Source organism: Drosophila yakuba, chromosome 3L (assembly GCF_016746365.2).
Source record: "Drosophila yakuba strain Tai18E2 chromosome 3L, Prin_Dyak_Tai18E2_2.1, whole genome shotgun sequence".
Classification (NCBI taxonomy): domain Eukaryota; kingdom Metazoa; phylum Arthropoda; class Insecta; order Diptera; family Drosophilidae; genus Drosophila; species Drosophila yakuba.
The window spans coordinates 6,835,702-6,850,637 of NC_052529.2; the positions used below are offsets into that span (position 1 = coordinate 6,835,702).

The window sequence follows — 14,936 nt, forward strand, 5'->3', positions numbered from 1 at the left end:
ATAAACACAGGAAATGTATTTGTCGAAATAAATTCACAAACATTTAAATTTAACTAGGCGAAAGCAGCGAAACTTTATGGAATACTATTCAGTGCTTTTAAAAATATTATACAAACTATGCACCAAAATATGAAGAATATGAACATACAAAATATTAATATTAAAATAAATATATTGAACAAAAGTTTCAAAAAAAATTGTATTTTAACCAGGCTTCAGAACGGTCTCTTATAAGCACTTCGATGTAAACAACCATTAAATTAAATATATTATATTAAAAATTATGTTTCACCCCATAACACCGAAATGGGTTAAAAACAAAGCGAAACGGTCACACTGCCCGTCACACTGGAACAAATTTGTTTTGAGCCTCGGCTTGTGATCTCCCCGAGAATCGGGAGAAATGGGCACCAGGGAGCTCCCGTACTCCGTCCTTTCGCTTTGTCGCACCTGTCTTATCCACCTGGAGCATGGTGTTGGACATGATATCTTCGTGGTTCCAGATTTGTCCAAGAAACTAATGGTTTGCACTTCGTTTGAAGCGGATCAGAACGATGGATTCCCGAAGAACCTGTGCACCCAATGTTTCACCAAGTTGAACGAGCTGCACGATTTCCGGGATCTGTGCGAAAGATCCATTAAGCGTCTTAGGGAAATAGTGACTAGCCAGAGGATTATACCCATGGGTGTTTTTGAACCCTTGGCTGAGGATTCTGAGGCAACTGGAAGGCCGGAGGAGCCGGCTAGTTTTGATCCCCTGCTAAATCACAAGCTGGAGATTATTGACAACGAGGAGGAGGTCTTCAAGATGCTGGAAAAGGTGGACAGGGAACCAGAGGAGCATTCAAGTGGCCAAAGCCAAGATGATTCATCCAGTGCAGAGGACAACGGAGTGGAGGAGGAGAAGAAGCCGTCGGAAGGGTTCACCAGTGACGATGAACAACCCTTGGCGCAGCGTCGGAGGGTTGCGAACGAGAAGCGTAAGCTGTATCGCCTGATAAGCTGTCCCATCTGCCAGCAAAAGTTCAAAAAGCAGTCAAAGTACGAGGAGCACATGAAACACCACAATGATCTGTTGCCGTTTCAGTGCCAGGAGGAGAGTTGCCGCAAAGGCTTTACCACAGCCGGTGCACTGCGTCTTCACGTGGACTATGCGCACACCAAGAAGGCGGATGAGATTCCTTGCACGGTGGAGGGCTGTCGATTGGTTTTTCCCCGTCTCCGCCTGCTGACCATCCACCTGAAGAAGGTTCACAACCAGGCGAGGGTTAGTGCTCCCCGGGTTGAACAGCCTTGCAGGGAGTGCGGCATGGTTTTTCGTTGCCCGGTGGCTTTAAAGAAGCACATGTACAAGCACACGGGCGAAGAGCTCCCTTATCCCTGTAACATATGCGGCAAGGGCTTCCATATCAACAGTGCCCTAAAGAATCATCTTCTCCGGCATGCAGGCATCAAGAACTACGTGTGCCCGTACTGCGGAGTGGGGAAGACCACCCGCCAGGAATGGAGCAAGCACATTCTGACCCACACGCAGGAGAAGCAGTTTAAATGCCACATCTGCGACCATGCCACCCACACGAAGCGGGCTCTAGATAGCCACGTTAAGATTGTGCACGAGAAAATCCGGAATTTTGCATGCCAGTACTGTGGAAAGACTTTCGGGAAATCCCACGCCTGCAAAATACACGAGATGACGCACACCGGTGAAAAGCGATGCGAATGCAAGGTAAGGGAATTACTTTCACATCCTAGATAGCATATTCTGACATGTTTTCACCTTGCAGGTTTGTGGCAAAAAGTTCCTGTACACGGAGAGTCTCACAAAGCACCTGAAGATCCATGAGAAGAGCGTGGAAAGGGCTCTGGAAACGTATAGACAGCGGCAGGGAAATGGCGACGCCAGAGACTCTCATGTGGACGCGGATCAGCTGCTGAAGGTGTGCGCCGAATCCGTAGCCACCATTCCTAAGGATCCCCGCCGCGTAGAGCGAGTTGATTTGGCCCAACTGGCTGGCACCGTAGTGAATCCCATTCCCACAGTTCAGATACCAGCCAGCGAAGTGCCAGACAGAGCGAAGTTTGTGCAGAAGGAGGGTATGCACTTGTGTCCCGGCTGCAGCCAGGGATTTAATAACCTAGGCAACATGAAGCGCCACTATAAGAGCGTCCACGAAAAGGTCAAGGACTTTGAGTGCCGCTTCTGCTCACGTCGCTTCGCCAACTCCCAGTCCCTGAAGCAACACGAGTGGATACACACTGGTGAAAAGCCCTACGAGTGTAAGAGATGTGGCACTCACTTTCGCCAGGAAGCGGCGCTCATTCGTCACCAAAAAGTCCATGACGAAAAGCCGCCGAAACCCGCCAGACCGCCGAAGGAAATCAGCGAAAGAGCACGTGAGAAGGCCCTGCAGAAAAGTGAGCGTAGACGAAAGGTTGAGGTTCTACGGCAGGAAATTGCGAAGGTCGCTAAGGCGGAGCTCAAGGATTTGGAGAACCAACGGGCACTAGAGAAGCAGCAAAACACCTACGAACAGTATCAGGCAGCGGCAGCTAGCCAAACTTGTCCAGAATCTAAGGCGGAACCCTAATCAGACATAGGGCAACCGACTACCCAAAGGAGTGGGAATTTTTATTGTTGGTTAATATTTAACTATAACTTGTTGAAATAGTTTTAAGCTTTTAAATCAACTTGATAAAGTTGCAAACTTTAGGATTACCAATGGTTTTGGGTGTTTTCAAATAAAATCTGTCAAAAATCCTTATAAAAAACAAACAAATGGTTATAGTTTTTCAATTTTTTTTTATTTTTACTTTCACTTGCTTGTTATTTTGATGAGAGAGTGTCTTAATGTCGTCAAATGATTGCAAACAGCCGGAACCGGGCGCAAATGGCTGCGTGCCGCGATGCCCAGCCGTTTATATGATAGATGGAGTGATGGATGGATGATAATGATTAGATTCAAATGATACAAAATGCGATCAAAAAAATCTACAAGTAGATAGCAAAAATTTGGTATACACATAAGTAGAGCAAGAAGTTCCCTAAACAATGGAAAATGGTCGATGGAAGTGGGGCGTCATCTGATGGGGCCCAATGTCTGTCTCTGCCCCATCCCCGCCTGCCGCACCAAGTGCTGGTTCTAAGGAGCCTCCGGTGTCTTCAGATTGTACTTGGCCTTAATGTTGTTCAGCTCCTCCTGCTTCTTGTCCATGTCCACGCGCTTGAAGGCCTTGTTGGATTGGTAGTAGAGCACCACCAGATAGCGATTGCAGACATTGAAACCGGATAAATGGTCGCAGGCGTTCTTGGCATCGAAAATGTCCTCGTAGACGACAAAGGCGGTGCCACGCGTTTCCGGCGTATTGCCTCTGTAAAGGATACGCAAATTTCGTTGAAGGATTCACGGCGAAAAAAATTCCAGACATCTATCTTACACGCGTATCTGTCGAATGGCTCCAAATTTACCGAATATGTCGTACATCTCGTCTGAGGTGATTTTGTACGGCAGATTCCGCACGTACAGCAACCGATTCACCTCTGGCGGCAGGCGGATCTGCAAAAGAAATTTGTATTTTCACTCGAAATCAATCCATTTACTTTGTCTGCGGAGTCTCAGGTTTTCTTCTCACATGGTTGCGCTTGTTCATGTCCGGTCGCTTCGGATGTTAAGCTGCGACAAGGCGAGAAACTTTCACTCGGCCGCGGGGAAAGCGAGTAGCGGCTTTGTCTGACCCGGGATGAATGTCCTGAAGCGTGGTCCTTTGTTTAAAATTAATGACTCCACTGTCTGGCCTCAAACCCAAACAAAATTGACCAGGGTGGTGAATGCGGGCACTCTAAGTGGCGAGAGTGTGGCCGTATTTTGGCAGCCTTTTCGTGTGCGACCGTGCAGCAGCATCTGGAGATGGGATATTACCAGTTACATCGCATCAGGTCTGAAATCCAAAATATGCATTTAATATTCCTTTTTACATTTTAAACTTCTTATATTTTCTTGTTCGAAAATGTTTCCTTTTTACCATTTCTAATTTAAGATACTATATCATCGTTATTCTTATATTTTAAACTAATTATCTATAACGAATTATAAATTGGCGCTCAAGGCAAAATTTTGCTTTAAACACATTGCGTTTAATTAATAAATTTAATTTAGCAAAATATGATGTATCAGCCGGGGCGGCACGCTGCCATCTCTAATAAAGAAATGGCATACTCCCTCGCTCGCGCACGGTCACACTGTATACCTCTAGCTAATTGTGCAAAGAAAAGGTGAAAAAAGAGAAAATTTACGGGAAATCTTAAAAAAATTCCAACTGAAATAGTTTTAAAGCACAGCCAACACCCAAAGGTGAGTACGGGGTATGCGGACAATGCAGGACTTTTCTCGGAAAAGCGTTTTCACCCACCCGTCGGATGTCACGAAATATGGCGGAGGAAGGCGAGTTCTATTCGTGTTTTTTTTTTGTCTGGGGTTGTGTGCAGAAAATCGCACGTTACTCGCGGGGAAGGGCTTTCAGCTCGCGCCTTCCGCCGTAAAACCATTAAGTGCCAAGGGAAGATCGGACGGAAAACGTAAATTTCACAACAGCAGATGCCTGTTTGCGGGTGTGGGTGCCAAATGCCCTGGTGTGCGTGAGTGGCCTCGAGCAGAGTGTCTCTCTTGCTCTCTCTTTCTCCCCCATTTGCTACCCCTTGCGAGGCCATTAACCCTAATTCATAATTCCGAATTAACTATTCAAACCTAAAACCCATTCGATCCTCACTTGCAGCAGCAAAATGACGTGGGCACCACAGGAAGAAGGTCTGCAGCAGATCATAGCGATCCTTAAGGAATCGCAGTCACCGGACACAGCCACTCAGATGGCCGTACAGATGGTAAGTAATAACTTCTACTAACCACCTCAAACAGCATTTACATTACTTACCCCTTTCAACAGAAACTGGAGGAATTCAATCGCTACCCAGACTTCAACAACTATCTGATCTATGTGCTGACCAAACTGAAGACAGAGGACGAGCCCACGAGATCCCTCAGCGGTCTAATCCTCAAAAACAACATCCGCATGCACGGCACCACTCTGCAACCGGAGATCGTTGAGTACATCAAACACGAGTGCCTGCAGGCAGTGGGAGACTCATCGCCGCTCATCCGTGCCACCGTGGGAATCCTAATCACCACCATCGCCAGCAATGGCGGTCTGCACAACTGGCCGCAGCTGCTTCCATCTCTCTGCGAAATGCTCGACAACCAGGACTACAATGTGTGCGAGGGAGCCTTCAGTGCCCTGCAAAAGATTTGCGAGGATTCCGCCGAGATTTTGGACTCCGCAGCGCTCAACAGACCGCTAAACATAATGATTCCAAAATTCCTGGAGTACTTTAAGCACAACAGTCCAAAGATCCGCTCCCACGCCATTGCCTGCATCAACCAGTTCATCATAAACAGATCACAGGCCCTGATGCTAAACATAGACAGCTTCATTGAGAACCTCTTTCACCTGTCTTCAGATGAGGATCATGAGGTGCGAAAAAACGTGTGCCACGGATTGGTCATGCTGCTGGAGGTGCGAATGGACCGTCTGATGCCGCACATGTCCCAGATTATTGAGGTATATCTTTAAAATTTATATTTTCAAATTCGGGGCATTTTTTTTAATTACCTATGTATTCCATTTCAGTATATGCTGTTGCGCACCCAGGACACCGATGAGGGTGTGGCCCTGGAAGCATCCGAGTTCTGGCTATCCCTGGCCGAGCAAAGCATCTGCAAGGACGTGCTTGCCCCTTACCTATCCCAATTGGCTCCAGTTCTTGTACGAGGCATGCGGTACTCCGAGGTCGACATAATTCTTCTCAAGGGAAACGTTGAGGAGGATGACATGGTGCCCGATCGAGAAGAGGATATCCGGCCGCGTTTCCACAAGTCCCGTGCTCACACAATCAGGAGTACACAAGAGGGTGGAGCTGGAGCGGCAGGCGATGATGACGACGACGAATTTGAAGATGGAATGGACGACGATAGCTCGCTATCTGAATGGAACTTGCGCAAGTGCAGCGCAGCTGCTCTCGATGTATTGGCAAATGTTTTCCGTGAGGATTGTCTACCCGTCGTGCTGCCCATCCTAAAGGAGACGCTGTTCCACCAGGAATGGGTGATCAAAGAGAGTGGTGTCCTGGCCTTGGGAGCTATCGCCGAGGGCTGCATGCAGGGCATGATCCAACACCTTCCAGAGCTGATTCCCTACCTGATTAGCTGTCTGTCCGACAAAAAGGCACTGGTGCGCTCCATTACATGCTGGACGCTCTCGCGATACGCCAACTGGGTTGTCAACCAGCCGCACGACCAGTACTTGAAGCCGCTCATGGAAGAGCTCCTGAAGCGAATCCTCGACTCGAATAAGCGCGTTCAGGAAGCTGCATGCTCCGCCTTTGCCACTCTGGAGGAGGAGGCCTGCACGGAACTGGTGCCCTACCTGGAGTATATCCTAAAGACTCTCGTCTTTGCCTTCTCCAAGTACCAGCACAAGAATCTACTGATACTGTACGATGCCGTGGGTACTTTGGCTGACTCCGTCGGTCATCATCTGAATAAACCGCAATACATTGACATCCTAATGCCTCCGCTAATTGATAAGTGGAATCTGCTAAAGGACGACGACAAGGATCTGTTCCCTTTGTTGGAGTGCCTGTCGAGCATCGCCACTGCCTTGCAGTCCGGCTTTCTGCCCTATTGCGACCCGGTGTATCGCAGGTGCATCTCCCTCATTGAGCAGACTATCAACCAGGAAATGGTAATGAAACAGTTTTTTTTGTTTATCATATTTATAATCAATTAATTCGCCTAAAGCTGTGTAAACAAAACCAAACGTACGACCATCCCGACAAGGAGCGCATGATTGTCGCCCTAGATCTGCTGTCTGGCTTAGCCGAGGGTTTGGACCGCCACATCGAGACACTGGTGGCCAACAGCAACATTATGCACCTACTCTACCAGTGCATGCAAGACGTTCTGCCTGAGGTATGTCTATTTCAAAACTATATTTTTTAAATCAACCTTTAAATTTCTAAAAAAAAAATTGCATTCCAGGTACGCCAATCTTCGTTTGCCCTGCTGGGTGATTTGACTAAAGCCTGTTTCCCCCACGTGCATCCGTTCATGGCCGAGTTCTTCCCAATCCTGGGACAAAACCTTAACCCGGACTTTATTTCGGTGTGCAATAATGCCACTTGGGCCATCGGCGAAATCTGCATGAAATTGGGTAAGTGGGCGGAGCTGATATTACTCTTCAAATTCGAATATATATTTAAATTTAAAGGTGAGGAGACTAAGCAGTACATACGCCTTGTACTCAGCGACCTTTTCATCATTATCAACCGTCCGAACACGCCCAAGACACTGCTGGAGAACACAGGTAATTCGTTTGGGCTGATAGAAATTTTTCGAATTTCCCGAGCTATCTATGAATTTATATGCGATCTGTTTGTATATATATTACTCTGAATGTATGCGTGTATGTGGATGTCTGGAAGTTTGTTTCTCTTTTAATTTGTGTTACTTGTTGCATGAGCAGCAACGAAACGAAATCGAACCTCATTCCCATACAACATGCATAGATATAGATAGACGAGAATCGCAATTGATAATCAATTCGAGTTAAGCAATCAATCGCAGCGAACTACGTATGATATTGATTTATTCAGTTGATTTATTTATACTTATTTCTTCTGTTCTTTTAGCAATAACAATCGGTCGTCTAGGTTATGTGTGCCCAGTTGAAGTGGCTCCTTATTTGCCCGAATTTGTACGACAGTGGTGTGTAACACGTTTTATATTTAAATAGCTTATTCTTTCCTTCTATTCTCTTATCTATCCTTGCCGTGCCATTACTCAAATTACGCTTAAACACTTAAACCTATAAGCACATCGATCTATTCCTTTGTTCCACAACTCACTAACAACATTAATTGATCACGTTTATCAACATCATTTAACTGGAAATTCAATTTGCTTTTAATCTTTCGTGTTTTGCCAAAGCCTGTTACTTTAGTTTACTGTACGTTAAAAACGCCATCTAAACACTTTCTGAAAAATGCAGGTGCACATCATTGCGGCACATACGAGACAATGATGAGAAGGACTCAGCCTTCCGTGGAATGTGTCATATGATCACGGTGAATCCAGCTGGCGTGGTCGCAGACTTTATATTCTTCTGCGATGCCATCGCCTCGTGGGTTAACCCACCCCAGGATCTGCATCAGATGATACAGAAGGTTAGTCTCTTACAACCGGTACATATCTACTTTATTTATACTTATACTTATATTTCCTTCTAGATTCTGCACGGTTTTAAGACCCAAGTGGGCGAGGAAAACTGGCGTCGATTTGTGGAGCAATTCCCGCCAACACTGGCCGAGCGCCTGGCCACAATGTATAACATCTAAGGCTAGCCATGCCATAAAACACCCACCTTCACCCACTAGCGAGCCAAGCAGCAACTTCTTAACTAGACAATTATGTACAAGTATGCGTAATAAGCGTGTCGTCTTTATATTTAGCCTCCTTAAGTTATCTGATTCGATGCAGTTCGAATTTTAAGTTAACATTGAAAATCTAAGCTTATAGAAACCGAAAAAAAACAGCCAATCCACATAAAAGCAACTGCATAACTAGATTTAAAACCACAAACATATATCGAAAAATCTAATACAGAAGAATCATATTTATTCGAAATCAAGCTAGAGGATCTTTGATCTGTAGAACCTCTTTAGGCACTCGTCTGTCCGCTTACAGCATACAAAATGCCATTATTATGCAGAAAACTCAGTAGGAACTACTAGAAAATTATGTGTTCCGGCCGTACTTAACCGGAGTCAGTGCTATAGCAGACATGCCCCAACCTCCAATACACTCAGCCCCAAAACCCAAACCGAAAATAGAGTTGAATATGTTAAACACACGGGTGTTTCTCATAGGTAATAGAAAAGCTAAACAAGAAAGAAATCGTCGAAACTAAATGATATTGCGGGTTCTCGTCGCGGTAAATAATAGCTAACTAACTAAATGAAATCTTAGAAGGATGAAAGTGTTGGATCTCCTGTGAAATTTAAAGATCAGAAATGGCAAAATGGATTCAATGGCAGTGCAATGCATATGAAAAGCTTCAGCTAAGGAAATTGTTACAAATCAAACAAAGACTGATGTTCAACTCCGTTCAAAAACCATAGAAAGCATTCATCAACAGCAGACTCGAATTTCCCAGCAGCATGCAACACTTTCATCATCTATATAATAAAAAATGGAATCGAAAAAAATCGTCGCGTTTCGGGTTCTAACGGTTTCGCGTTCGCGTATTTTCGTCGCTCGTTCGTAATCGTAATCGTCGTTCGTGGTATCTCGTCGGGTAAAAAAATTAAAAAAAAAAATGGAAAAAAGGATATAATACAAGGATAACGATAATATTGCAACTGTTACTGATACAAATTTACTGATACACTTAATGATATTCATATGCTATACAAAATTAGGTGTTTTTTTACGCATTGTGAAAGCGAAAAGCAAAGCAAATAGGGAAAAGTTAAAAAATTGAGATTAGGATTTCGTTGAGTAATTTATTTATTTTCCATTAACTGAATACAAAAGCAACCATTGACTGATCACTTTTTAAAGTATTATTATATAATTTTTTGTTTGTATAGGGACAAGTGTAATTAATGAACTATTATTATTTTCTTCAAACTTTTTTATATCATTTGTATAGGCTCGTGTTTTGCGTAAACTCTTTAATTTACGATCTTTGTACAGAACAAATTTTTTACAATTATATGATTAGGTGTAAAGTGTACTACTAAATGAAAACAAAAGTCTTTGAAATTGTCGCGGAACAACTAAAAAATACGAGAAATAAAACTAGGGAAAACCAAACTCAGTCAAATACAAATAAATCGATGATTATGAAGCGGAAGAAAACTAAGTAAATCTAAGTAATAGTATTATGTAATTATGCAAACCGTGTTTACGTTTGTGTTTTTATTTCGTTTCGAAAATGGGGGAACGTGTGATAATAAAGTAACTTCGGGTCGTTCGTTCGCGTCGCGTTAAACTCAATCAATTTAAAAACTAACAATAAGGGACTTTCGCCCCCGAGTCCCAAATAATAATCGCAATACTTAATAACTACAACTACGGTCTAACTAAAGCGGAAGCAAAGCAATTGCTAAAACTGAAACTAAACAAAACTAAAATGGAAAATCGTGATTTCGTTGTACCTTAATCCGGATTCATCGCGGAATCCGGTCGCGTTCGCGTGCGTTTGTATCTCTCTCGGGTGATCTTAGTGATTAGCGTTTAAGCAGGAAAAAATGAAAACAAAAAAATGAATCAACACTACAACTACACACACACACAACATTGAACATATACACACCACACATATACAATAATATGAAATATATTTATAGATTTTATGCAGAATAGGTTTTTGTTCAAAATATTTTTTTTTTCATTACGATAGGGCAAACCAAAAAAAAAAGTAGGGAACATCAAATAAACTAAATGTTAGGTCAAGAAACAAATTAAAACAGAAATCAAAAATAATTTGGTATTTCTTATTTATTTCATTATTATCGTGTGTATGCTATTAAAACGATGAAGAGAACATACCAACTGTTTTTAGTCCTTTACACAATTATGATATTTCCACTTCTGTTGTTTCTTTAAGTAAATCAGGACCAAGCCTAGTAAATATTGTTTTACACTTTTCGTTCATTGAACATTCAACTCTGATAGGTTTATATCCCGTAATTCTTTAAGTTTAAAACCCATGTATAGGCTAAATCAAATGTTCTGCAAATGTCTAACGAAATTGAATATATATAACGCGCCTGTATTCATCAATAACAACATACGCATATATATGAAATACATGCATGTATGTTTAATCCCTACATCAAACTACATGGATTAGAGATTGTTCTTCTGGAGTTTATATATTTGTTTGACTTAAACTCCATTTCAAAATTCAGCTATCGAGATTTCTGTAAATTAAAAAGTATATATGAATAAATATGTATGTATAACATTACCATCAACATAATGCCTTTCATGCGGCGGTAAAAAAATTATCTGGAGGCAATATAAGTTGGCCAAGAACATAGTGTCATTCTCTGTCACTCCATTAGCCTTTGGCAGACATTACCCAACATATACAATTATTACAAACCCATATAACTCTCGCATCAGCTGCAAAATGGCGTGGACACCACGGGATGAAGGGCTGCAGCAGCTCCTCCCTATAATCAAGGTCTCGCAGTCTCCGCACAGAGACACGCAGCTAGCCGTGGAAATGGTAAGTAACGAAGAACCAACTGATCTAGCAATGCTCATCGGGTTCCGTAGAAGCTGAAGGAATTCAATTGCTACCCGGACTTCAACAACTATCTTGTCTATGTGCTCACTAAACTGAAGACGGCGGACCTGGAAACGCGCTTGATGAGCGGACTGATCCTCAAGAACAACATCCTTAAGCAAAGCACAAACCTGCAGCCAGAGTTCGTGGAGTACATCAAACACGAGTGCCTGCAGGCAGTAGGAGACCCATTGCCGCTCATCCGTTGCATAGTGGGCATCCTAATTACCACCATCGCCAGCAAGGGCGGTCTGTACAACTGGCCGCAGCTGCTTCCATCTCTCTGCGAAATGCTCGACAACCAGGACTACAATGTGTGCGAGGGAGCCTTCAGTGTCCTGCAAAAGATTTGCGAGGATTCCGCCGAGATTTTGGACTCCGCAGCGCTCAACAGACCGCTGAACATAATGATTCCAAAGTTCCTGGAGTACTTCAAGCACAACAGTCCAAAGATCCGCTCCCACGCCATTGTCTGCATCAACCAGTTCATCATAAACAGATCTCCGACCCTGATGCCTCACATAGATAGCCTCATTAAGAATCTTATACACGTGTCCTTGGATGTTGACCCCGTGGTTCGCAAGAACGTTTGCCACGCATTTGTGTGTCTGATGCAGGTGCACAGTGACCACATGGTACCGCACATGTGCCAGATTGTTGGGGTATGAAGTTTTGACAGAATCTTAAGGTTTATTGTAGAGTAACGAAAAATCTCTTTAGAACATTTTGTTGTGCTCCCAGGACGACGATGAGGACGTAGCTCTGCAGGCCACCGACTTCTGGCTGTCATTGGGAATGCAGAGAAACTGCAGGGATATGCTGGCTCCCATTTTATCCCAGTTGGTCTCAGTTCTTGTGCGGCGAATGCAATACTCGGAAATCGACATTATTTTTTTAAGGGGCAATGTAGATGAAGATGACGAGGAGCCTGATAGAGAGCAGGATATCAGTCCACGTTTCCACAAGTCCCGTGTACACTCAATAAATACTGAATCGGATGAAGATGACGATGATAATTCGTTTTTGGATTGGAACTTGCGCAAGTGCAGCGCTTCCTCCCTCGACATGGTGGCTAATATTTTCCACGAGGATTGCTTACCCGTCGTGCTGCCCATCCTAAAGGAGACGCTGTTCCACCAAGAATGGCTGATCAAAGAGAGTGGTGTCTTGGCCTTGGGAGCTATCGCCGAGGGCTGCATGCAGGGCATGATCCAACACCTGCCAGAGCTGATTCCCTACCTGACTAGCTGTCTGTCCGACAAAAAGGCACTGGTGCGCTCCATTACATGCTGGACGCTCTCGCGATACGCCAACTGGGTTGTCAACCAGCCGCACGACCAGTACTTGAAGCCGCTCATGGAAGAGCTCCTGAAGCGCATCCTGGACTCGAATAAGCGCGTTCAGGAAGCTGCATGCTCCGCCCTTGCCACCCTAGAGGAGGAGGCCTCCACGGAACTGGTGCCCTACCTGGAGTATATCCTAAAGACTCTCGTCTTTGCCTTCTCCAAGTACCAGCACAAGAATCTACTGATACTGTACGATGCCGTGGGTGCTTTGGCTGCCTCCGTCGGTCATAATCTGAACAAACCGCAATACATTAACATCCTAATGCCTCCGCTAATTGATAAGTGGAATCTGCTAAAGGACGACGACAAGGATCTGTTCCCTTTGTTGGAGTGCCTGTCGAGCATCGCCACTGCCTTGCAGTCCGGCTTTCTGCCCTACTGCGAACCGGTGTATCGCAGGTGCATCTCCATTATTGAGCAGACTATTAACCAGGAAATGGTAAGCAACTGGGTTTGCTTCAATGTATTTCTTGCTCTGAACTCAACTCCTTTTAAGCTGTGTGAGCAAAACCAATCGTACGACTTTCCCGACAAGGATCGCATGATAGCTGCCCTAGATCTGCTGTGTTCCCTAGCCGAGGGATTGGACCGCCACATCGAGCCACTGGTGGCCAGCAGCAATGTGTTGCATCTGCTACACCAGTGCGTGCTGGACGTTAAGCCTGCAGTATGTCTTATTTTATTTTGATCTATTACAAATGGGGTTAACATTGGGTAATATTAGGTACGCCAATCGTCGTTTGCCCTGCTGGGTGATTTGAGCAAGGCCTGTTTTTCCCAGGTTTACCCCTTCATCACCGAGTTCTTTTTGAGCTTGGTGCAAAACCTAAGCCCTGACTTTATTGAGGTGTGCAACAATGCAACTTGGGCCTTAGGGGAAATCTGCTTGAAAATGGGTAAGTGCCCGTACCTTTTCAGACGTAACTTAATATATATATTTTTGAATTTCGAACACAAGGTGAGGAAACCAAGCAGTATATACACCTTGTGCTTAGCAACCTGATGATCATAATCAACCGGCAGACTCTGCCAAAAACTCTTCTGGAGAATGCGGGTAAGTAGTATCTTTAATTTCCCGATGGAGTCAATTTTTATATTATTTACTCTTTGATTAAAGCAATAACAATTGGGCGCCTAGGATATGTGTGTTCAGATGAAGTGGCTCCCTATTTGCCCGAATTTGCACGGCAGTGGTATTTACACATTTTATACTCCAATAGCGTGTTCTTTTTCTGACAATGTGTTTTTCTTTCAAAAAATTAAGGTGTACGATACTACGTCAAATACAGGACAACAGCGAGAAGTATTCGTCCTTTATGGGAATGTGCCATATGATCAGATTGAATCCAGAAGGCGTGGTGCCCGACTTTATATTCTTTTGCGATGCCGCTGCCTCGTGGGAGAATCCTCCACAGGATCTGCAACAGATGATTCAAAATGTGAGCAATTTTCTAAAATTACACACTTGTGTCCTTCGAAATGTGAGCTATTTCCTGAAATTACATATTTATGTATATCATTCTAGATTCTACAAGTCTTTAAGAACCAAATGGGTGAGGAGAATTGGCAAAGTTTCTCGAATCAATTTCCATCACCTTTAACCTACCGGCTAAACTACCTGTACGACATCTGAAACTTATAACTTATTTAGAATCAGGTGCCTTACGTTTAGCTTGCTTAAACCTTCATTCTAAATTAACGTTGACATTGAGAGCTGAACTAAAAGAAAACTATGTAACAAAAACGCGGAAACGTGACGAAAAAAGTGGTCAGCAATTGAGTAATATTTATTACGATATTTTAATGTTTTAGAATATATTTTATGTAAGTAAAATCGAAATAAATATATTTTCTTGTTTTACACCTAACCCATTTACCTAAAAGACCACAGTTTTTATTTCACTGAAATGGTTATATTTATTGTTTTATTGAAATTACAAAAATTTAAGTTTCACATAAGGAGTTTTGAAAAGGTTATATAAATGTAAATGGTTTCTTTAGAATTGGCACGTAGTTTGGCTTATAGCTATACAAATATATACGACTGTCATCTTTGCTGAAGATCTATTAATTGAAGATCTCATGACTCTTTTCATGACCCGTCGATTTTGTTCGTTTGAAATTTGTTCGTTCGTTGTCCTTTGAGTAGCAGTAGTCGGCAAAAGTGGATTTTTCCTGGCAGTT

The 14,936-nt window shown here is 43.5% G+C and overlaps 4 protein-coding genes across 7 annotated transcripts; 3 read left to right on the forward strand and 1 right to left on the reverse strand.

The window, feature by feature from the left end:
• Window positions 1-334: 334 nt before the first annotated feature.
• On the forward strand, window positions 335-2,597 carry LOC6533183 (zinc finger protein 708). Its single transcript, XM_002093873.3, has 2 exons — window positions 335-1,726; window positions 1,785-2,597. The coding sequence occupies exons 1-2, from the start codon at window positions 404-406 to the stop codon at window positions 2,586-2,588; spliced, it is 2,127 nt and encodes a 708-aa protein (XP_002093909.1). The 5' UTR covers window positions 335-403; the 3' UTR covers window positions 2,589-2,597.
• Window positions 2,598-2,907: 310 nt separating this feature from the next.
• Window positions 2,908-3,835, reverse strand: LOC6533184 (splicing factor 3B subunit 6). The gene is made up of 3 exons (XM_002093874.4): window positions 3,631-3,835; window positions 3,436-3,554; window positions 2,908-3,369 (listed from the first exon to the last, which is right to left on the reverse strand). The coding sequence occupies exons 1-3, from the start codon at window positions 3,646-3,648 to the stop codon at window positions 3,141-3,143; spliced, it is 366 nt and encodes a 121-aa protein (XP_002093910.1). The 5' UTR covers window positions 3,649-3,835; the 3' UTR covers window positions 2,908-3,140.
• Window positions 3,836-4,204: 369 nt separating this feature from the next.
• Window positions 4,205-8,736, forward strand: LOC6533185 (transportin-1). 3 transcript variants are annotated; one of them, XM_015194351.3, is made up of 10 exons: window positions 4,205-4,349; window positions 4,771-4,876; window positions 4,939-5,610; window positions 5,680-6,792; window positions 6,849-7,019; window positions 7,089-7,260; window positions 7,318-7,413; window positions 7,739-7,814; window positions 8,098-8,272; window positions 8,336-8,736. In XM_015194351.3, the coding sequence occupies exons 2-10, from the start codon at window positions 4,778-4,780 to the stop codon at window positions 8,441-8,443; spliced, it is 2,682 nt and encodes an 893-aa protein (XP_015049837.1). In that variant the 5' UTR covers window positions 4,205-4,349; window positions 4,771-4,777; the 3' UTR covers window positions 8,444-8,736. The 3 variants fall into 3 exon arrangements, 2 of the variants coding, with proteins under 2 accessions (XP_015049837.1, XP_002093911.1); XM_002093875.4 differs by having other exon boundaries at window positions 4,209-4,349; window positions 4,774-4,876; XR_005561320.2 differs by lacking the exon at window positions 7,739-7,814.
• Window positions 8,737-8,889: 153 nt separating this feature from the next.
• Window positions 8,890-14,635, forward strand: LOC6533186 (transportin-1). 2 transcript variants are annotated; one of them, XM_002093876.4, is made up of 9 exons: window positions 8,890-11,346; window positions 11,397-12,068; window positions 12,127-13,191; window positions 13,249-13,419; window positions 13,477-13,648; window positions 13,711-13,806; window positions 13,870-13,945; window positions 14,017-14,191; window positions 14,278-14,635. In XM_002093876.4, the coding sequence occupies exons 1-9, from the start codon at window positions 11,248-11,250 to the stop codon at window positions 14,383-14,385; spliced, it is 2,634 nt and encodes an 877-aa protein (XP_002093912.1). In that variant the 5' UTR covers window positions 8,890-11,247; the 3' UTR covers window positions 14,386-14,635. The 2 variants fall into 2 exon arrangements, with proteins under 2 accessions (XP_002093912.1, XP_039230719.1); XM_039374785.2 differs by having other exon boundaries at window positions 11,400-12,068.
• Window positions 14,636-14,936: the final 301 nt, after the last annotated feature.

Coding starts and splice junctions, on each gene's coding strand:
- LOC6533183 (XM_002093873.3), top strand. CDS start 404: ATGGGCACCAGGGAGCTCCCGTACTCCGTCCTTTCGCTTTGTCGCACC. Junction 1,727..1,784: donor AAAAGCGATGCGAATGCAAG/GTAAGGGAATTA, acceptor TTCACCTTGCAG/GTTTGTGGCAAAAAGTTCCT.
- LOC6533184 (XM_002093874.4), bottom strand. Junction 3,370..3,435: donor GCCATTCGACAGATACGCGT/GTAAGATAGATG, acceptor TATCCTTTACAG/AGGCAATACGCCGGAAACGC.
- LOC6533185 (XM_015194351.3), top strand. CDS start 4,778: ATGACGTGGGCACCACAGGAAGAAGGTCTGCAGCAGATCATAGCGATC. Junction 5,611..5,679: donor ACATGTCCCAGATTATTGAG/GTATATCTTTAA, acceptor ATTCCATTTCAG/TATATGCTGTTGCGCACCCA. Junction 7,815..8,097: donor CCCGAATTTGTACGACAGTG/GTGTGTAACACG, acceptor TGAAAAATGCAG/GTGCACATCATTGCGGCACA.
- LOC6533186 (XM_002093876.4), top strand. CDS start 11,248: ATGGCGTGGACACCACGGGATGAAGGGCTGCAGCAGCTCCTCCCTATA. Junction 11,347..11,396: donor CGCAGCTAGCCGTGGAAATG/GTAAGTAACGAA, acceptor CGGGTTCCGTAG/AAGCTGAAGGAATTCAATTG. Junction 14,192..14,277: donor TGCAACAGATGATTCAAAAT/GTGAGCAATTTT, acceptor ATATCATTCTAG/ATTCTACAAGTCTTTAAGAA.